Below are 23,628 nucleotides of genomic sequence, written 5' to 3' on the forward strand. Positions count from 1 at the left end.
CAGCTAGGGTGGTGGCACACGAGCCTCTCTCCTCTAACCTTTGTCTTATTCTTTAAAAGACACTTGGAAACCCACAAAAATCTACCTTGTTGCTCGTCATCTTCCTTTGGTGTCTGTTCCAGTAAGGTATCCAAGGCTCGGGTATAATCTTTCACTACCCAATAGGCAAGACTACGCAGAAAAGGGTCAGGATGTAACCTTTTGCAATCGAATCCTGTGCCATCTTTCTGACAACCCAAAACTTTCTGATTCAAAATAGAGATGTAAGTAGATGAAGTCTCAAATTCAGATTCAAATAAACGGGCAATAACCATGGCTAGTTGAATATCTTCCATTTTTTCAAGACATACCTGAAATTTAAATATTAAGAAATATTTATCTTAGTGAAAATTAATTTAGAGATACATTATTCCACTGATACCTTGACATTGTCTATGTATATTCCCATGGTATAGATGGGGACATTGAGGCTGTCTCAGCTAGGTGGTGGTTTGGTAGAGAGGTTTAAAGCAAGCAGACACGTAATAAGTCATAAGGTAGCAAGTAGCCTCTAGACTGGAAGGACTGCTCATGAAATATGCGTTAAACCAAGTATGTCAACATCATCTCAGCCTTCAGTCAATTTAAATAGCATTCATTTCTAAGTTAAACACTACTTTTTTGGAGACAGGGTCTCTCAGTAAGTAGTCCAGGCTGGTGTCAACAGTTAGAATTATACATAAATTCCTCTTAATTTCCAAACATTTTTATATAAACTTGTACTGTTTTAAAAGAATCTTCTATTTACTAAGAAAATAACTGATTCCTGTCATATATAGGGAAACTTAATTCAAATGTAACTGCTGATCCTCAGACTCTAAGGTCCCTTTTGTAATATGAGCATCTTTTAGCCACCATCTCTTCCCAGTGTCTTCTAAGCTAACATCTCAATTTCAAAATTACAGATTTTGTAACTATAAAACTGTTACAAGTATGCTGAAGTGTAAAAATGTACTTTTTTATAATTCATAATATGTTCACTTTGTTAGAGATTTTTCTATTTCTTCTATCATGTTTTTGGGGTGTTTTAAATTGTTGCTGTTTTTTAATTTTATTATTTTAAAAGCTTGTAAGCTAAAAGAAAAAAAACATACACTGAAACTAATCCAACCTTAAAACTAACTTCTATATATCATATTATATTTTATTATTACATTAACTTCCAAGTAATCAGACCCAAAAACTATGTAACTTCTGTATAGTATAGTATAGTATATTTTATATTACATTAACTTCTAAGTAATCAGAACCAAGGACTATGCAACCATTGTATTATATTTATATTATATTAACTTTTTTTTTGAGACTGGGTCTCTCAGTAGCCCAGGCTGGCTTCAAACTTTTATTGATCTTCCTGTCTCTGCTCTCAAGGAGTAGGATTATGTCAATTCTATTTATACTTCTATCTGAGAAAACAAAGAGTCATCAGGAAACAGAAATTAATGCATTTTTCATCACCTGCCAGGATCACGTAACAAAAGATGGGATGTTTCACCTCATCACACTCATGGCCAACACTTAAGGCAGGTACATTGCAGAATAATACAAACTGCCACGTTAACTCCAAGTTACTTACATACCTGCTTTTTTTTGCACGAGATAAGGAGGTTGTGACTTGCACACATATTTAAATGGCTCGGAATCACAAAATGGACAGTAAATGGCATTCATAAATTATTTTTGATTTTTTTCCGGACATTTTATCTTACTATATAATAAGCTACACCTGAAGTCATAATTCCCCATAAATTCAGCAAGCTCTGTAGTTCTTCTGTTCTGGCAGACCTCTAACAGACATTAAAATCTGCTCTAAGGCCTCACAGTACATCTACTTGTTTGCTTATTTATACCTCGATTGCATCTTTCAATGAACCAGCTAACAAGAAAAAAGCAGCAGACTGCTCAAAGCGCTGCTTTCCAAGTAAAGAAAAGGCGTTTTTCAAAGCAGCTTTCCGCCATCTATCTTCATTAAAGTTGTGGCTGAAGAATGTTGTCATTTTTTCATCATGTTGTGACCTAGGAATAAGAACACAAGCACCAGTGGCTACATCACACTTAAAATATTTTAATTCTTTTCAGAATGCATTAAAGGGATGGGGGGACAAACCCATTTAAATATTCAACTTAAAGAAGACCACCAGGCAGAGCTAGAGATGAAATGCAGTGGTTGGGAGCACTGGCTGCCCTTGCAGTGAACCCCACTTTGGTTACCAGCACCCACATGGTGGCTCACAACCCTCAGCAACTCCAGTGTCGGGTGCTACAGTGCTCTCATTGGTCTCTGTGGGCATGGCATCATGTGGCACACAAACACACATGCAGGCAATACAGCACACAGGCAAGCCCCTCATATGCATGATGTAAAGAAACCATAGCAACAGGTCCAGGTGCTGCTCATTAGCCTGCACCTCTTCTAATAAGGAATGCCGATGTGCCTCGTGCACTCACACAGGAAGCAAGACAAGCTTTGATTTTCCAATGTGCTTTTATCAACATTTTTATTAGATCCCATCTTTTAACTAAAATAAAAGGTATTTTGCCCACTTACTGTAAATAAAACAATCAAGGCATAAAGAAGTGAGTTGACTAGACAGCTCTGGCAGGGAATTCTTTTCAAAAGCAACACAGTTTAGATCCAAAACATAGTCTCATTGCATGCAATCATGGGCAGTGCGGAGGCACTTTACCTGAACAGACCCCACACTACCGCTTTCTTCTTCATGGAAAGGTAGAACAAAGCGGCATCTAAGGCCTCGTTGTTCCTCTGAAAAGCAGCTTTGGCAACCTGAGAGGAAGTAGAGTAACATGCAACTACTTGACAAAAGAACTACCATCAGGTACTCCAGCAACTAGTGCTTCCCGGTTACTTTCTTAGCTCACACACTATGAAGAGTGTGTGGCCTCTGTAGCTTAACATAGCATCCTTCTACAAAAAAAAAACCATTTGAATGCCAGTAATCCTAACAAAAACAGCACAGCAGCTAGTGTTTGCTGTTTATTACATGCCTGGCACCAGACTGGGCACCTTTCATTAATCTTAGAGAATACTATCCACTATGAAGGTCAACTACTGTCCTTATTTTATAGAGGTAACTGAGCCAAGGGCTTTAAATTGAGTAGCTTAAGTTCACACTGTAATGGGAGGAAAGGAAAACCTAGGTAAAATAAAATAATGTGGAATACAATAATGACAAGAAGATCATCTTTTGAAAATTCAACACATTTAGTTTTTTAATGGGCGGTTCCATGGATAAAGAAGTATGCTGCCAAGTCTGACAATCTGAGTTTGATGATTGTGGTTTAGGGGTTCTAATATGTATTCTATAATAGCTTTGAACTCATTATGTAGCACAGGATTGTCTGAAATTTAGGGCAAGCCTCCTGCCTCAGCCTCCTGAGTGTTAGGATTATAAGCAGTCAGCTGTATGCCTCACTTATGTTTTTGAAATAGGACCTTACCATCAAGCCTATATTAGCCTGGACGTGCTCTGTAGCCTGGGCTGTCTTCCAAATCCTGACTCTGCCCTAAGCTTTGAAAATGCTGGGGCTGCAGGAGCATGCCCTAGAGTTTTGTTTGTTTGTTTTCAAATAAAATGTTCTTCAAACATTAATGCTTAAAAGAATTCTATTCTATTACCTAGGCATAGTGGGACATGCCTTTAATCCCAGCACTCAGGAGGCAGAGGTAGATAGAACTCGAAGTACAAAGCCACACTGCACTACATACTGAGTTCCAAAACAGCCAGAGCCACACAGAGGGACCCTGTATCAAACTAAACAAATATACATGGCAAAAATATGACAGCATACTGCATAGAAATTTTATAAAGGTCAAATTTGAAACTCCATGTGCACCCACTCATACATACACATGCAAATACAACAAATAAATGTCATTTTTTAAAATTATTCTTGGAAAAAAAATCCCAAAATGTACAAGTTAATTGTCTGCAACAGGTTTTCTGCGAATTTAGAAATATCATTAATGTTACTAGTAGAAGTAGGAAGATCAGAAATTCACAGCCAGATTGAGCCAGACTGCCTGCTGCGTCTTCTATGTACACAAACACATAGTGTGTATATATGTGTCTGTGTGTGTGTGTGTATATATTGTGTGTGTGTGTGTGTGTGTGTGTGTGTGTGTGTGTGAGAGAGAGAGAGAGAGAGAGAGAGAGAGAGAGAGAGAGAGAGAGATTTGAAGGAGGAAAGAAGAAAAATTGAAATAGGGGCTGTACTGGCTGGTTCTGTGTGTCAACTTGACACAGCTGAAGTTATCACAGAAAAGGAGCTTCAGTTGGGAAATGCCTTCATGAGATCCAGCTGTGGGGTATCTTCTCAATTAGTGATCAAGCGGGGAGGGCCCATTGTGGGTGGTGCCATCTCTGGGCTGGTAGTCTTGGGTTCCATAAGAAAGCAAGCTGAGCAAGCCAGGGGAAGCAAGCCAGTAAGTAACATCCCTCCATGGCCCTGCATCAGCTCCTGCTTCCTGACCTGCTTGAGTTCCAGTCCTGACTTCCCTTGGTGATGAACAGCAATGTGGAAGTTTAAGCTGAATAAACCCTTTCCTCCCCAACTTGCTTCTTGGTCATGATGTTTGTGCATGAATAGAAATCCTGACTAAGACAGGGGCTTAAATTAAGGAAGAAGATAAATGCAGAAGAAGAGGTAGTGGAACGATTTTTAAGAGCCAGAGAAATAGCAAGTTTGCTATGAGATTTGGTTTCCTAGAAAAGTCGAGAAGCTATGCCCATGAAGGCTCATCAACATGGCTGCCTAAATAAGACCTGAACCAGACATGCTAACACAGATAGGAAGAATTTTAGGAGACCTCAAGCCTAGACAAAGAACTACAGTCAACTAAGGAATGTTGAGAATACAAGAAACAGTCCTCTCTAGGAAAGAGCCTCCCAACTGATAATCTAGTACCAAATAGCTCCAAATTCACATACATAAAGTAACATATTATAAAATGAGCAGGTTGTATTATAGTTAGTCCATGTGAGTAACATTATACACACTGGGCAGGTTATATTTGTATGTAACAATAATTAAATAAATAGGAAAGATGGATTTAAGAAAGAGTGACCTAGAAGAAAAAAGGGGAAAATGTGTATGCACACATACAAGTAATGTGTGTGTGTGTGTGAGAGAGAGAGAGAGAGAATCCAATAAAGGAAGTCACCTTTTCAATGCATCTTCGAAGTGTGTTAACATTCCTCACCCACCAGCCTATTCCCATAGCCCTTAATTCAGACCACTGAGGGTCCCCTCTTTGGATTGCTGGAATCATATTGATCAGTTCTTCCTCAGCTTCAGAATGAAAAGCCCAGGCAAAGTGGCAGGTAGACACTCCTAAATTGGAAACATGAAATAATAACCTTAGGAACTACATCAATAGCAACAAAATATTTTGTTTAGTTACATATTTCTTCATTCTAAAAAGCACATTCAAGCAGAAAGAAAGAATAAAGAAACTCTGCCATCATTCAGGGTTTTATCCTATAAGCTTCTGAACTCAAGGCCAGTGACAGGACACACAACACCCCAGTCAATCACTTCTCTTCCATAGATAACTGAACTCAAGGTCAGTGACAGGACACACAACACCCCGACCAATCACTTCTCTTCCATACATAACTGAACTCAAGGTCAGTGACAGGACACACAACACCCCGACCAATCACTTCTCTTCCATACATAACTGAACTCAAGGTCAGTGACAGGACACACAACACCCCAGTCAATCACTTCTCTTCCATACATAACTGAATTCAAGGCCAGTGACAGGACACACAACACCCCAGTCAATCACTTCTCTTCCATACATAACTGAACTCAAGGTCAGTGACAGGACACACAACACCCCAGTCAATCACTTCTCTTCCATACATAACTGAACTCAAGGTCAGTGACAGGACACACAACACCCCAGTCAATCACTTCTCTTCCATAGATAACTGCTTTTTTAAAATACAAAAATAAAGTTATTAGGAAATGCTATGGTCTAGTGTCGCATGAATGTAATCCCAGCACTTAGGAGGTGGAGGTGGAAGAGTTCAAGGTTGTCTTCAGCTTGGGCCCATCCTGGCCTACATGAGATCTTCAAACAAGCAAACAAAAGACTAAGGATGAAACTGGATCAATGAAAATAAACATAACTGAGCATCAAGCTACTCACGTGCTCATATAGCAAACTTACAACAGAAAACATTGGTCAAGTCAGAAACTTTGGCCTACAAGCCGTATTATTCACGCTGCCATTTACATGGGGACAGCATCTTTGGCACTGAATTTTAAAACCTGCCCCATCCTTTGCTCTAACCAGAGAGCCAAAGGTCACTTAAAGCAAGCAATGTACTTCCAGTTGCATTTAATGTAAGCAGTACACAACAGCCATGAGGCTCATCTCTCATCTTAGAAGGGAAGGAAAGAAGGACCAAAAGACTTAGCAGGGGTGAGGGAGAAAAAAGAAGAAAGGGAAGGAGCAGAGTACAGAGGGAGGCATGGGTGGTAGTGGCTGAGTTCTGACACCACCAAACGCTACTTCTGACTATCATGCAAATGCAAATGAGTATCATGCAAATGAGTATCATGCAAATGAGTATCAAGCAAATGAGCATCAATCTGAAGACCATTTGTCTAATACCAAAAAAAGAGTTAAGGATTTTCACACTCTGACTCAGAACTCAACTGCTAGGAAACTAACAAGAAATATATACCTACTTAAAAATGCTTAATTAATAAAAATAACACAAGGAAATAATCAGAATACATAGGTAAAATATAAAAATATAAAAGCAAATAATTAAGTATTTACAATGATCATTCAAATTTTAAAAGCCAGAAAAAATTAAATGCCTTGAAAATAAGGGTTGAGTAAACAAAGTATATTTTTGGTGCATAGCAGGACCTTGGTTTTTGCCAACCATGATGGCATGACTGTAATCCTAGCACTTGGCAGGTAGAACAAGAGTTGCCACAAGCTCTGGGTCAGCCTAGGCTACATGGTATTTAGTAAGACTTTACTTCCAAAACTAAATAAAAACAAATCTTATGTGGCCAGAGTGATGAATAGTCAGCTAAGAACTCTGGCTGTCCTTACAAGCAGTGTACAGATAGCCAGTAGACACACTAAATAAATTTAAATTAAAAAACAAAAAATTAAATATAAATGAATAACTCATTCTTGTTTTCAAAGAATATTTTAGGAGGTAAAGGAGGAAGGATAACAGTCCAGCAAGCCTGGGGTTCTAACGACCATACTCTCAACCACATATGGGGTTTGGGGTTTGGGGTTCTATCTAAAGAAATGAGCACCAGGCTGGGAGTGTAAATGTTTACAAATAAGGCATCCTGTTTCCAGGGCAGTCACTCTAAAACACTACAGTTTTCATAAGTAAGAGGATGCTATAACTCTGTCTCAAATCAAGGGTGTGGCAATATGCTGGACCTAAGCAAATGTACTGGGTCATAATGATCTTTTCAAGACACCAATACATCAACTTTCCTTGACAGCAACTAAGAACATATGCTTAAGTAAAAGTGAATGAAGTGGAGCCTGGTGGAACCTGCCTGTAAGTCCAACACCTAGAAACTCAGGCAGGAGGATCACCAAGAGCTCCAGGCCAGGCTGGGCCACACACAGAGATCCTGTGAAAAGGAAGTGGGTGAGTGGTGAGAAGAGAAGAAAAGAGGAGGGAGGGAGAGAACCAAGGTGAGGACACAAAGAATAAAGCTTACATGGGTCTTAAAGAGAGGGTATCAGAAAGATTCAGAGCTCTGTGGTGGATGCTCTGACTTAGGACATTTTCAACTACAACTTTACCACGTAGTCTCAGAAGCCAAGCTGTCTGAACAAAGGCTGCAGAGCACACACAGGAAAACAGCAGGTGGGTACCATGCAACATGAAGACTCAGGCTACTGACAGGTTTGACAGGTGTGCCTCTATGACCCACCTGCTGCTTAGACACAGAAAGCCACATCCAGCACCATGATGTTAAACTGAAGCAGTACAGAGATTCAAACAGGAAGCTGCATACCTTGGTGAAGGAGCTGGACTCGGTATAAAGGAGGCAGTGATGTTAACAGGCATGTGTGCAAGCGCATAGCTAACAGGTATCTCAAACCACACTCATCTAAGGTGTCTCTTCCTGTAATTTTAAATAAAAATATGTTAAGGAAGAATAGATTCAACAGGATTAAACAGCCACAAACAGATTCAAAAGGTATGAGCTGAACATTAAATTCTGTAATAATATGCACAAATATATTTATTTAATGTTATATGTTAAATATATATAAACATATAAACAATATATTTAACATATTCCTTGTAAATAACATTTTGTCTTTACAAAATATGTATCCTTATAAAACACAAATATTAAAACTCCTAAGTAGAAAATGATTTGGGAAAATAAAGTTACCTACTAGTACAAAAATTTCAGTACCTATACTTATTCTTTTAATGAAAGAACCCTTGAAATCTAGTGGAATGTGCATTCAGTAAGTGAATGAGAATGGCCTCCTAAAGTTCATGTGTTTGAATGCCTGGCCCCTGTTAGTGGAACTGCTCGGGAAGGACTAAGGATTACCACTGCAGGAGGTGTGTCACCAGGGTCAGATTTTGAGGTTTCAAAAGTCCACACCACCCCAGCTTGTTTTCTTTCTCTGCCTGTGGACCAGATGCAAGCTCTCAGCTGCTGCTCCAGCACCATGCCTGCCTGTTTGTCTGTCTGCTCCCATACTCCCCACCATGATGGTCATGGACTCACCATCTGAAAGCAAGCCCCAATAAACCTGTCCTTTTCTAGTTGCCTTGGCTATAACATCTCTTCATAGCAACAGAAAAGGAAGTAAGACATTAAGTTAGAAGCTCTTGGCAGATTTCCCTGCATGAACTGAGATGTTACTGACAGGAATCACAGACTAAAGGCAAACAACCTGTTACAATAATCAAAAGAAACTAATATTTTCTAGGCTAGTTAGCTTAACAAAAATACTACCAAAGATTTGAACTTTTATTCTCTGGGCTTGTGGTAGATTAAAAAGGGCAACCTGAATCTTTACCTTGATCCCACAAATTTAGTGAAAACTAGGACAAAGACACGAAAGTATAGCGAGTTAAAAGCTTAGCAGCAGCACAAACACACTGGCAGACCCCAAGACAATAACTGACACAGATTTCCCAGAGAGCAAAGTATTTTACAGAGGAAAACAAGTATCTTATTGCCAAGGATTTAGCTCCAGTTCTGTTTCCTGTAGGCATTCATCTGTATACTCACTGAGTAGATTTGTATCTACTATGTGGGAAACAGGTTAGGCACTGCAGAATTGGAAATAAGAAAGTAATTAATACATAGTATATGGAAATGAATGCTAAGGGAGGATATAAAATAGGACTGAGAGATGAGATGGGGGTGCCAAATTAATAGGCCCTTAAAAAGGAGCATGCTCTGGTGTCCTCGGGCTAACAGAAGCCCCAAAACAGTAGGAATGGGCACAGACCCTGTAAAACCATGTAAACCACTGCAAGGTTCCCAAAGTCCCAGAGAAGCCACTTGATTCTTTACCTACTGAACAGAGGAGAGCCACATAAGCAGACAATTCTAAGTCTGAGGCCAGCCTGGTCTACACAGTAAAGTCCATGCCAGCCATAGCTATGCAGTAAGATCCTAGCTATAAAAAGAAAATGAAACAGGAAGAATGAACAGACACACATCGGCGAGACTCAATGCGCGCTGGTTTCTGAATGGCTGGATTCTGGATATAATGAACTGGAGCCTGCTATGACAGAAGAGGTAAGTTGTCTCACCAGAACAAACTGAAGAACTCTCTTACTTAGACTCCTCTGGCTGATACACACATCATTTCATTTCAGTCCACCATGAAATGGAACTCTCCATCCTGGCTTAGCTACTTCATAATGGCCACTGTGAGCAGAATCATTTATAAAGTATTGGCCAATGATAAAGCTTTGTATCAGAAAGTTTAAACTAGTTTTCACGGATTATGACAAATATTTCCTTTTCAAAAGATTTATCTTTGTTCTTTTAAACACCCTGGGGTGGGGCTGTCTGTATAGGTATGTGCACATGTGTTAAAGTGCACAGGAAATCTGTGCTGGAATTAACAGACTGTTCTAAGATGCTCACTGCGGATGCTGGGAATCAAATTTGGTCCTCTGCAAGAGTAGCAAGCAGTCTTAACAACTGGGCCATCTCTTCAGCCCCCAAACCTCTTCTTAATTCCCCAGAGACAATTAACTAACACTATCAATTGTTACAACATCAACTGTACGAGAAAGGCTTACAGCTCTTCTAGGGATGGTCTCACTCTCCTGCTCACAACCTCCTTCTGTTTCTTCTCAACATAACTAGAAAGTGGGTCACAGACAAACCTTCTAAGGCCTCTGCTTGTTTTCATCTACAAAAGGAAAATTGTAGGGCTATATTTTAAGAACTTAAACCTGTGAAAAATGATGCTAATGGGCTATAGGAAACATTTTTATACCCCCTCAATTTGAAAGTTTTAAAGAATTTCTAAAATATAGTTCTGAAAGCAACTATTTTCCACATATGATCCCTATGCCATTTAATGTCTAAATGATTTTCTAAGGATTATTACCTTCATTTACATATACATATTACATACATGTATAGTGACAGCCATCTACCCACTAGAGGATTATGATAATTAAATGGGATAAAGCACCTGGCACATAATAATTCTTCACTCCTCTGAAATATTAATGGACTGAATCAATGATCAATAATTTTGTTTCTTTTGCTAATGTCATTACTTACAATCAACTCTATTACCTTCAAGTAGCTGGACAGAAGAGAATGAGATCCAGTTTCAAATAGCAAGATATATATTATATTAGATGTCTGAAATTTTTGGACAAACATATAATGGCAATAAGTATTTATGGGTCTGGAGAGGTGGTTCAGCAGTTAAGAACAGCTCATAACCTGTAGAGGACTTCAGTTCAGTTCAGTTTCTAAGCACACACAAAAGACTGAAATTCAGGTGATCTGATGCAGCACTAGGCATGCATACAGGACACATAAACATATACAAGAAAAACATCTACCAGACTGGAGAAATGGCTCAGTGGTTAAGAGCACTGACTGCTCTTCCAAAGGTACTGAGTTCAAATCCCAGCAACTACATAGTGGCTCACAGCCATCCTTAAGACTCACTCTTCTGTGCTTCTGAAAACAGCTACAGTGCACTTAGACATAATAATAAAGAAATCTTTAGGCTGGAGCAAGTGGGGCTGACAGGAGTGAACAAGGTTGACTGACCAGAGCGAGAAGGGTTGACTGGAGTGAGCAGAGGTCCTGAATTCAGATTCCCAGCTACTACATGATGGCTCACAACCATCTGTACAGCTACAGTATACCCATATACATAGAATAAATAAATAAATCTTTTAAAAAAGAAAAGAAAAACATCTTTCAAATAAAAAAATCTTTTTCAAAACTTATGCCTCAAATGGAAAAATAAGCAAGTTGGTCTAAGAGGCCCCTGTAAGGTTCATGATACAAGAAAACAAAATTTAAAAAAGGTCATTTTAATCACACAAAGAAAAACAAGACCATTAGAAAACTAAGACAAACGTTTTGCATCTAAGTGCTCAGTGAGAATTCACATAGACATCACAAATTTGTATGCCGCACATGCCTGCCTCAACTGTTTTTTCTTTTATAAACAAGCATGCTCGATAATAATTATCTGTAGGTCTTTCTTTTTTCCTACAAGGATTGAAAGAAAAAATAAGTCAAAAAATTATTCATTACACAAATAACACAATGTTTTTATTAACTATAAACTTAACATTTATGTTGAAACTATTACCTGAGTAGTTCTTATCCCTGTTTTCATCAAGCTCCGTACTGGTGGTTGCCACAGTATCCGCCAGTGCTACAAGGAACATCTGCTCCAAGCGGGTAAGGCCTGGCAGACTTGAGTGCATTAGATGACTTGAAAGTACTCTAGCATGTTCCTGGCCAAAATAAGCTGGTCCATACTGTGACAGATTTATTACTTTTGATTTGTTCTCTCTCTTTTCTGGCTCTAAATCAATATCATCTGTTGTTATCTCCTGGACTTGGAACAGCTCTGAATATTGATCCTCTGACTGGCTTTCAATATGGTCCTCATAGCTCTGTGGCTTTTTTGTACTGTCCTCTGAAATTCTGTAGGATGTGTCCTGGTCTGCAGCAAGCAATGCATGTAGTGGTAGTGGAGGAATAGAGTCTATCTCGGTATAGTCCCGAGTACCATCCTTCCCAATGGTAACTGTATCCTTTGCTGTACTGCCGCTCACACTAATGGTCCGAGAGAGATGCCGCTTAGTTCCTTCTCCAGCATCAGGATCCCGAACTATTGCAACTTCACCTGCGATGCACTTTACCAAATGGGAAAGAATGGCCTTAGCTCTTCTAACTTTCCCTAAGTCCATTAATTCTAACAGCTGAGTTGGATGATACTGTGGCAGAGTAGGAGAGAGTGCATGCGCAGCCTCAAATAAGCCACCATCTTGAACCACAGTAGGTGAACAGAAGACATCATCAGGGATAGCTGCTCCTTCAACAATACTTTTTCTTGCCAGCATAGAGGATTTAAAGGCAGAATGATCTTGTATTGTCTCTTCAACAGGACTATCAGCGTCAATGTCTCCAAATTTGACAGAATGCTTCCACTGGGCATATACATGCATTTCACAATCCATTCCCACCACCAATATTCCATCTCTTACCCAAGAGAGAGAAACAGGCAGTGAAGGTGTGCCATCCACAGAGGATACTAAGTCTATAGATCTCAGAAGAACCCATCTTGACTTAACTCCTTGCTTGATACTACCACCTAGTGGTAAAGTGATGACAGCTACTCCATCCTTACTGTTGGTTTGATCACTTACAATTCCTGAAAGTCTTCCATACATGAAGATATTAGCACCAACCCCCACTGTGAGGATGTGAGAGCCATCTTCTTTTGACACCCAGTCCAAATGTACTAAATGCTTGATATTTGGAATAAGGTATCTATCCTTACTTAAAAATGCATCTGATTTGCTATATACAAACAGATTACTGTCAACACTGACCCTCGAATCAAGTACACTTCCAACCTTAACTAAATCATCAAGATGGATCGTCTGTTCTAAAACCCATTCCGACCCTCCTGTAGATTCGCATTCAAATATACAGACATGCATAGAGAATTCTTTAGAAATAAAACCATTGTGGTGGATGGGTTGCTTGTAAGCCACTGCAAGGCGGCCTGTGTATGAGCAGCTAACAGCAACAGGTCTTCCCACGATGCTCACAGTACTGCTGTTATCTTCTCCTTCATCATTCATCAAGGGCCATCTCCTCCAATGATAGGTCTCACTCTCATCACTTGTACTGCCCAGTGAGTTAGTTTCCATACAACATTTCCAGAAGCGTACTTTATTGTCAGAGCAAGTTGTAACCACTAAATAAGGTGCAAGGCACACTGGGTAAATTGAAGAGGAACTCAGATGACCTTTATAAAAAGGAAAGAAAACAGTCATAAGCAGAGAATCACAAAATGTGAGATCAATAGATCTCAGACTCTTTACTCAGTTTAATTTACTGCCTTTCAATGTTGAACCAGAACCCTCTTGTATCAGTCTGTGTGCACTTCCCATCCATTATTGCCTGTAAAATACTGACTAAGATTTGGGGTCAGAAGACCTGGACACAAGTTCCAATCCATCAATACTCTTAGAAGAATGGGAAAAACATTTAAACAAGTAGTCCATCTAGTTCCATCTAGAAAACAGGGAGCAATTTTTGCTTGACTTGGGATGTCAGTGTCTACGAGACATTTGAAAGCATTCCATAAAGCCTCTCTATACTTTATTTCTAAGTTACAATAAACAACTGAGTATGCTCTGAACTTTCAAATGTTTAAATATTAGTGATGTGTATGTTCACATGAGTACAGGTGACCTTGGAGGCTAGAAGACAGAGAGCTCTGGGGGTACCAGAGTGGTTAGAAGCTGCCTGATGTGGGTTCTGTTCAGGAAAAACAGCAAATTTTCTTAACCAACCAGCCATCTAAGTAACCTCAAAATATTTAGAAAAACTAACAACCTTCTGTATTTGGAAAATATCTCTGGAAAGCCAGTAATTGGGCGACAGAGGCAGGATTAAAAGTTCCAGATTTTCCTACATACATTAATGAGTTCTAGCCCAGCTTCAGTTACAAAGTAAGGCTCTGAAGAAAAAAAAAAAAACCAAACAGACTAAACCAAAACAATTTCTCTGTCAAACAAACAAACAAAACAAAACAAAAATTAATTGTTTAAATCTGAATCAAACACAAAAGTGCATAATAAAAGTCTTCTCAGGATACTCTTTCAACTTTGAATGCAGATCTGTCTTAGGGATAAGTAAGAAAATGCTATACTCAATATCATCTACTATAGAGCAAAACAAGATTGGACCTCCACTGTGACTTGTCAATATCATTACCCTAGGAACTCTCTAGTCAGAGTTCCACAGGTGGCAAGTCATCTCATGTGCATAGTCTCGAATCCAATCCTTCAAATTACCTCATCTACCTTACTAAAGTCAGTATATCATTACAGGCAACAAACGTCCAGTTCCGACAATTGCATGGATGGATGGATGAATGGACGGATGGACAAGCAGACAGACTGAACAATAATAAGTAGGTAGATGACATATCTTTAATTTTAAAAACTTTTTATAGTGTGTGAGGGCGGTGACATGAGGTATGGTACACACGTGGAGGCCTCCTGACACTCTCTAGAACCCGAGCTTGCACTCAGGTCATTGAGCCTACAGAGAATGCCTCTACCAGCAGAGCCATTTCAACATCCAGAAATACATATTCTAAAGTGAGATATCTTGTCTATATGTATTTTAGAATACTATCATGGCAAAACCTCATAGAAGAAATGCATTTGTATGCAAATCGCTGAAGTTCATTTAGTTGTATTTACAGCTAGAAGGCTCAGTAGATAAAGGTGCTTGGCCCCAAATCTGATGACTCCAGTGTGACCTCTGAACCTACTGGAATTGACTCCTGCACAGTATCTGACCTCCAGATGTATGTTGTAGCATGTCCCATACCAATTAATAAATAAATTTACAAATGTAAAAAATTTTAATTTAAGGTCTCACTCTGCGCTAACCATGTTTTACCTTTATTACGTATGTGTGAACAAGGTTTGACAGATACTTTTGAAGGAAAATGTAATCCCAACACCCAGGAGGCTAAGACAGGAAGACTGCTATGAGTTCAAGGCCAGCATGAGCTACATAATGAGAAAAAAACAAGAGGGAACAAATGCAGTGTCTTAGAAGTACTTCTGCTTCTTCAGAGATAATTTCCAGAATCCTTGGTTACCTTAAGAAAAACTATACTTTTAACAGGTTTGATTCCTTCTCACCATAACCCATTCCTCCATGTGCACACGGTTTGGAGAGAACCAGCAAATGAAATTTATTATAAAAATTATTGTTGATGCTGGGCAGTGGTGGTGCATGCCTTTAATCCCAGCACTTGGGAGCCAGAGGCAGGCAGCTTTCTGAGTTTGAGGCCAGCCTGGTCTACAAAGTGAGTTACAGGACAGCCAGAGCTATACAGAGAAACCCTGACTTGAAAAAACAATTATTATTAACAGAAACCTGTTTCTATTTGTAGCAAATGTGCAGCTTGGTCTTCATGTGGGTCCCCAACAAGTGGGGCAGGGGCTGTCTTGGTCTCTGTTCCCTGCCACTGGATCCTTTCCTTTGCCTGGACTCAGTGAGGGGATGAGCCCAGTCCTGCTGGACTAGGAGTCCCAGGGTGGGTGGTACCCAAGAGGTGAGGTTATAGAGGGAAAGACTTGTAAAGGTGGGACTGGGAGGAGAGGAAAGAGGGGATGTAAAGTGAATAACAAACAAACAAACAAACTATGGGGGGGGGGAACCAAACCTATTTCTAAAGGGTGGATCAGTACTGGCAATAACTACCTCAATGTCACTGTAGCACATGCATTGGAAGGTAACACTCAGATATACCACTGCTCAGTCTCAACAACACTTTACCTGCTGAAGGCGTTGCTCTTATTACTTCAACAGCTTCCGGCAGATCCAGGGGCTGACTATATACAAGTCTGGAGCTCAGAATAAGTTTACTAGCAGTCTGAAGATTGGCAATTGATGAGGAATGTGGCATGGAGCTCATACTAGAGGAGGTTTCTGGAGAAGAGTCCAGGTTCTTCTGTCCCGGGACTGAAAGCAGACTGTCAGATGAGATGCCCTCTGCAGCTTTGGCTTTGCAAATAAATTTGAGATGTATTATAACCACTATTCATACAACATGAGACATTTTATTATTCTCTAAGAAATACAATTTCTTATAAGTATCCCCACTATTTGAGAGACAATTTCTGGACTCATTGCTTTCCTTGAGAAACAGATACTTTTCAACTGTTCGGTTCCTTCTGACCATGACCTACTTCTTCACAGGGACATGTCAAAGGAGAGCCACAACCTCGGAGATCTAAGCCTTAAGTCACATAGTGCAGCATTCCCAAACCTTAAACACACTAAAGACCTAAGAAACACATTAACATGTGAACTCCTGTGTCTAACCCCAGAGGCTGATTACAACTTGGGTCAGATCTCAGTAATCTGTACTTTCAATGAACAGCTTAGTGGGCCAGTAAGATTGCTAGGGCACTTACTGAATGCTCATAAAACTGGTTAATAGCAAATTTAATACCAAAAATAACAGAATCTTTCAACAGCTCTTAGACCTCTGTGCTAATTTAAAGTAGATTCACCTTGACAACTAAATGACAGATGCCTAAGAGAATGAACCAGTTACAGTAAATCAAAGATCACACATCACACTGAGTACTGACAAGTCACGTCATACTGTAATCCATAAAATTACCTACCATAGGTAAATTAAAAAGAAAACTATATGTAAGATCTCTTACTGTCCAGTCACAGTGGACTCAGCATGACAGGGCTATCCCTGTGATTCTTTTACAATCAAAACGCACAATTTAAAAATTAAAAAAAAAAAAACCTCAATATAGCCTACAAAGTGAGTTCATGGATAGCTTAGGCTACAAAATGAGATTGTGTATCAAAAAAGAACAAAAGAAAACTGCTCTAGGAATGAGTGCAGCGCACCGATATAAAGTCCTTGCATGCCAAATGTACCACTAACCCCGCACCCCGAAAAAATTCAATGTCTTTGCTCCCTGATTGATCTGAGTGTGCACAGTAAAGCACGTGTGGAACACTTTATCACCTGCACTACTGTGCTTCTCAATGCTAACCTTTAGGTGTTCAATCACACTTTGCCAAACAACTGTTGCTCATAATGCTAGGCTGAAGCATGGTGTTTCAGAGAGCAAGCAGAGACTCTACATATTACCACATCAACTCTGACCAGCAGGGCTGACTTACAAACGTGGTTTCCACAACTAGACAGCAGGTACTCCCTAACTGTTAACTAAAATAACTCAGACAACCTTTTATATATATATATATTTCTAGTATATCTAATGTGCCAGCAGACTGGTTTATTTTTAGGATTAGTCTGTTTCAGAAACTCGTTGCATGTATCTTCCAAACCTAGCACTAAGGAGACTGAGGATCTTAGGCTGGGCTTTTGTAACAGCGTAGGCTATATCATCATCATCATCATCATCATATTTTATCAACTCTATTTATAATTCATTTCAAATGCAAGTCAACCCATTCTTATCTCCTTGTACAAAGCTCAAGTACAGGTGGATCAAAAACCTCCACATAAAACCAGATACACTGAAACTTAAAGAGGAAAAAGTAGAGAAGAGCCTCAAACACATGGGTACAAGGGAAATTTTCCTGAACAGAACACCAATGGCTTATGCTCTAAGATCAAGAATTGACAAATGGGACCTCATAAAATTGCAAAGCTTCTGTAAGACAAAGGACACTGTCAATAGGACAAAATGACAACCAACAGATTGGGAAAAGATCTTTACCAATCCTACATCCAATAGAGGGCTAATATCAAATATATACAAAGAACTCAAGAAGTTAGACTCCAGAGAATCAAATAACCCTATTAAAAATGGAATACAGAACTAAACAAAGAATTCTCAACTAAGGAATACCAAACGGCTAAGAATCACCTAAAGAAATGTTCAATATCCTTAATCATCAGGGAAATGCAAATCAAAACAACCCTGAGATTCCACCTCACACCAGTCAGAATGGCAAAGATCAAAGATTCAGGTGACAGCAGATGCTGGCAAGGATGTGGAGAAAGAGGAACACTCCTCCATTGCTGGTGGGAAACTGCAAACTCCATTGCAAACTGGTACCACTCTGGAAATCAGTCTGGCAGTTCATCAGAAAAATGGGCATAGTATTACCTGAGGACCCAGCTATACTGCTCCTAGGCATATACCCAAAAGATTCTCCATCATATAACAGGGACACATGCTCCACTATGTTCATAGCAGCCTTATTTATAATAGCCAGAAGCTGGAAAGAACCCAGATGTCCTTCAACAGAAGAATGGATACAAAAAATGTGGTGCATTTATACAATGGAGTACTATACAGCTATTAAAAACAATGAATTCATGAAATTCTTAGGCAAATGGATAGAACTAGAAAATATCATCCTGAGTGAGGTAACCCAACCCCAAATGAACACACAGTATGCAGTCACTGATAAGTGGATATTAGCCCCAAAACTCAGAATACCCAAGATACAATTCACAGGCCACATAAAGCTCAAGAAGAAGGAAGAACAAAGTATGGGTGCTTCAGTCCTTCTTAGAAAGGGGAACAAAATACTCACAGAGGCAAATATGGAGACAAAGTGTAGAGCAAAGACTGAAGGAAAAGCCATCCAGAGACTGCCTTACCTGGGGATCCACCCCGTATACAGTCACCAAACCCAGACACTGTTGTGGATGCCAAGAAATGCTTGCTGAAAGGAGCCTGATATAGCTGTCTTATGAGAGGTGCTGCCAGAGCCTGACAAATACAGAGGTGGATGCTCACAGCCAACAATTGGACTGAGCACAAGGTCACCAATGAAAGAGTTAAGAAAAAGGACTGAAGGAGCTGAAGGGGTTTGCAGCCCCATAGGAAGAACAACAATATCAACCAACTAGACCCCCCAGAGTCCCCAGGGACTAAGCCACCAACCAAGGAGTACACATGGAGGGACCCATGGCTCCAGCCGCATATGAAGCAGAGGATTTGCCTTGTCAGGCATCAATGGGAGGAGAGGTCCTTGGTCCTGTGAAGGCTCGATGGATGCCCCAGTGTAGAGGAATTCTAGGGCAAGGAGACAAGAGTGGGTGGGTGGGTGGGTCGGGGAACACCTTCATAGAAGCAGGGGGAGGGGATATGGAATATAGGGGGGTTTTGGGTGGGTGGGGGACTAGGAAAGGGGATAACATTTGAAATGTAAATAAAAAATTTTTCCAATAATTTAAAAAAAGAATCAACCAATCTAAAGCATTTTCTATTAAAATGTCTTTATTTTACATCATCTCTGTATAAAATAGCAATATAATTTCTTACCTAAGCACGCTTGTACAGACTTAAGATGAAGGTGCCACATATGGAGAATAGAGTTATTATTTCCATCCTTCTCAATGACTACTAAAAAGAATTTTTCTGAAAATGGTGGTGGTCGATATCCTATTGTTCAAAGGGAAAAGAATAATTAAATTATTATTAACTATTAATGAGAAAAGGATTTATAATGGTAAAAAACAGATTTGTCCTTTCTAAAATTCTTACTGACTTAATTCCCACTGTATTAAGGTATTAAGAAGGTAGAAACATAATCCTTGAAAGGTGGTAGGGTTAGATAAGGGAATCATGGTGGACTCACAACAGTTACATACTGGTAGCTCTCTAAAAGGGAGAAGGCGGAGGTCTGTCCCTCTCTCTTTCCATGTGACATTCTGAGCTGCCTCTAGAACTCATCTATCATCAGATAAATACCGCCTTTCAACCTTGGACCAGAAATCATAAGCCAAACTCTTCTATGGTACTGGACTACTGCGATACATCAAAACACAGACTAATATAGTAAGAGTTCATTTTAAGGATTATTTTTAACATATTTTTTGTGTCAAAAAAGTACAAAGCTATTAAAACTAACTGTGCTCTGTCCAATGTACACAACGAGGGCAGTGAGCTGGCTCAATGTGTAAAGGAGCTTCAAGCCTGGCTTCCTGAGTTCAGTTCCCAGAACAAGCCCATGAAAAGGTGGGAGGAAGGAGCTCACCCCATAATACTGTCCTCCTTCACATGCATACCTACACACTCACACCATGCTTCACACATAAAATAATAATAATAATAATAAATTAGCAAGGTAATAATAATAATAATGGTCATGGGTTTCATCTCAGTAACAGAAGCCCTGGCTAAGACAGTTGTGTTCCATGCAGTGACAGAAGCCCTGGCTAAGACAAGAACAGCTGTGTTCCAAGAACAGCCATGTAATGACAATTGTGGAGTTTTGGTTACTTTGAAAAACAAAGAAATATTACAGAAATATGTTTTCGTTTTAATCCCAGGTATGGGAATATGGGGTTGCTTTGGACTGACCTCATCAGCTGACTATGATTTCCCTCATGTTCTAGCAAGGGCATGGTTTTGCCAGCTGCAGATAGTTTCTCTGACTGTGTAACACTGAATTCTGGGGACCATGTATAAATGCTCGGGCCCCAGAGGCAGGGTGGGGTTTTGTTGTTGAGTTGTTGTTGTTGTTGTTGTTGGGTTGTTGGTTGGTTGGTGTTTAGTGTTGGTTGTACTTTGTTAAGTAGTTGTGCACAAAGAAGAAACAAGAAAAAGAAAAAATTAGATATCAAACTTTTCCCAAGATACTCAGCGACCCTAATCACAGGAAGTGATCTAGTGATAACATCTCCCCCTTTCTGACCCTGACTTTACTCAGGATCTCTTTCATTTCCTTTCTATTCTTTTTTTCTCTCCTATGTGTTAGGGGATAGAGAAGACAGGTACAGAACTAAACAGGGAATTCTTGGCAGAAGAATCTCAAATGGCCAAGAAGTGTTCAAGCAAGGATGTGGAGCAAGGTGAACACTCCTTCACTGCTAGTTCTAACTGGTATAACCCACTTTGGAAATCACTTTGGCAGTTTCTCAGAAAACTGGGAATAGTTCTATCTCAAGGCCCAGCTATACCACTCCCAGGCATATACCCAAAAGATGCCCCACTATACCACAGGGACTATATGTTCACAACTTTATTCACAATAGCCAGAAACTGGAAACAACCCAGATGTCCCTCAACATGGATACTGAAAATGTGGTACATCTACACATTGGAGCGATAGAGAAACCAAACCACCCACAAAACTTTGGACCCCAAATGTATCCTGTCTACAAGAAATGCAGGGATGGCAGATGGAGCACAGACTGAGGGAATGACCACCCAATAATTGGCCAACTTGAGACCCATCCCATGAGCAAGCACCAATCCGCAATACTATTACTGATGCTATGATGTGCTTGCAGAGAGGAGCCTAGCATGGCTATCCTCTGAGAGGCTCTACCCAGCCACTGATGGAAACAGATGCAGAGACCCACAGCCAAACATTGGACGGAGCTTGGGGATTCTTATGGAAGAGTTTGTGGAAGGATTGAGGGCCTTGGAGGGGAAAGGAACTCCACAAGAAGACCAACAGAGTCAACTAACCTGGACCCTTAGGGCTTTCAGAGACTGAACCACCAACCAAAAAGCATACATGGGCTGGACCTAGGTCCCCTAAACATAGCAAATGAGCGGCTTGATCTTCATGTGGACCCCTAACAACTGGAGCAGGGGCTATCTATCCTTAAAGATGTTGCCTATACATGAGATATGTTCTAGCTGGGCTGACTTTTCTGGCCTCAGTGGAAAAGGATGTGCCTAGCCCTGCAGAGACTTGATGTGCCAAGGTGAGGGGACACCCAGATCAGGGCCTCTATCCTCTCACAAAAGGGGAGGGGGAAAGGACTGTGAGGGGTAGGGGTAGGGATAGGGCAGTGATTGGGATGTAAAGTGAATAAAATATATTTTTAAAAAAAGAAAAGTTATAAAATCGGGAGGGAAACTAAAGAGAAACTTTACACACAGAAGAAAAAAGCTTCAAGAAGCATTAAGAAAAAAAAATGGGTTAACCTGACAGAGGCATAAGAAATACATCAAAGGGGAATAAGTATTTGGAAACCCTTTGCAAACTAAAGTGGTACTCATTATAGAGAATAAATTCTTAGACATGGCTTTTCACTATAATTCTGCATGACTTCTATTAATAAAAAAATCATAATTTCTAAAGGAAATACTTGGTGGTAAATTCTGAAGTTGAAACCAAACATTTGACTCTTTGTTTTGAAAGATCTTATGGAAAACCTATGTTCTTTCCCGACACCTAAGCATGGGCCCTCTGGAGAGAAGCAGGTGCTCTTAGCCGCCCACTGTGTCATCTCTCCAGCACTAGCAAGCAGCTCTGACAGCTCACTAACTACCCAGAGCTGCAGAGTGACCGGCCACCTTGGAACACCCACACGTGATGAAAGCTTAGAAGGCTCTAATGATTAAGCAAGCTCACTGTCTGTTCTTCCAGATGGGAGTTTACTGTCTGGATTGAGAGTAAATCAGTACACTTCATCAGCTAACAAACATTCCCTGCCTCCCTCAAAAACCATACCTTGTGATGGTTGGAAAAATATTTCTGTTTCCTTTTCCTTTTTCTCCATATCTTCTTTGTGTGGCTTATATCCAATAATGAAGTCTTCTTGAAACACGTGCAGTAGCTGTGTATTTGATCCACACTATAAATGAGATAAGTGAAAGCAGCTTTGATTAGCTGAGCACTGAATGAACAGAGTATAATCTTAAAAATTCAGGGAAATTAATCTCCTTACATGGAATGAAATAAAAGAGGCTATAACATTACATTAAGCCATAAAAACTATCAAAGTTTGGAACATGTTTTGTCTGTCCAGGTAGAAGAATATAAACTCTCTTTATAAAACAAGGTCATTGGAAAAAGACCAACTAAAGAAAGCCTTTGTGAGCAGAGAACTCAGAGAACACAGTCATGGCCACACAGCTACTACCTCAAACAAAACAAAAGAACATCAGGGAAGGAGATAGGGAGAAAAAGGGGATTCAGCCAGGGAGGAGGGAACTGACAGAAATACTGATAGAGGGAAGAGAAAATAAAGAGGGAAGAGAGAGACAGGGAAAGAGATCAGAAAACAGACTGGGAACACACTTATACTGAGTTTTAAATTCTTCAGATTTATAAACCCATCATTTATCCGTGGTTGAACTTTACCACCCTTGTGCTACTGAAAAGCAGAAGAGATGGGAAACAAATCTGATAGAAATGTAATGGTGAAAAGTGGACCACACCAATATGCATGGTGAAGACACCCACCAACATGGGAATCCACTCTTCGGATCTGTCTGGAATAGAAAAATGGAAGTACCTAGCTGGATTTAAAGCACATTAATGCAACTTGAGGACAGACAAATTATGATTTCCTTG

General features: G+C 39.9%; 1 protein-coding gene across 2 annotated transcripts in view; it reads right to left on the minus strand.

Moving 5' to 3' along the window:
* The window catches only part of Dmxl2 (Dmx like 2), a 150,888-nt gene that overhangs the window by 45,590 nt on the left and 81,670 nt on the right, over nucleotides 1-23,628 (minus strand). For both annotated transcript variants that reach the window (XM_029481293.2, XM_021171445.3), the window contains exons 15-23: nucleotides 22,783-22,906; nucleotides 19,635-19,754; nucleotides 16,135-16,362; nucleotides 11,903-13,576; nucleotides 8,080-8,190; nucleotides 5,222-5,391; nucleotides 2,727-2,824; nucleotides 1,890-2,055; nucleotides 86-350 (exon numbers count right to left, since the gene is read on the minus strand). In XM_029481293.2, coding sequence (XP_029337153.1) covers nucleotides 86-350; nucleotides 1,890-2,055; nucleotides 2,727-2,824; nucleotides 5,222-5,391; nucleotides 8,080-8,190; nucleotides 11,903-13,576; nucleotides 16,135-16,362; nucleotides 19,635-19,754; nucleotides 22,783-22,906 — 2,956 coding nt within the window. The remainder of the gene's footprint in view (nucleotides 1-85; nucleotides 351-1,889; nucleotides 2,056-2,726; nucleotides 2,825-5,221; nucleotides 5,392-8,079; nucleotides 8,191-11,902; nucleotides 13,577-16,134; nucleotides 16,363-19,634; nucleotides 19,755-22,782; nucleotides 22,907-23,628) is intronic.

The sequence above is a fragment of the Mus caroli genome, unplaced genomic scaffold (assembly GCF_978045245.1).
Source record: "Mus caroli unplaced genomic scaffold, Mus_caroli_1 scaffold_11, whole genome shotgun sequence".
Lineage (NCBI taxonomy): Eukaryota > Metazoa > Chordata > Mammalia > Rodentia > Muridae > Mus > Mus caroli.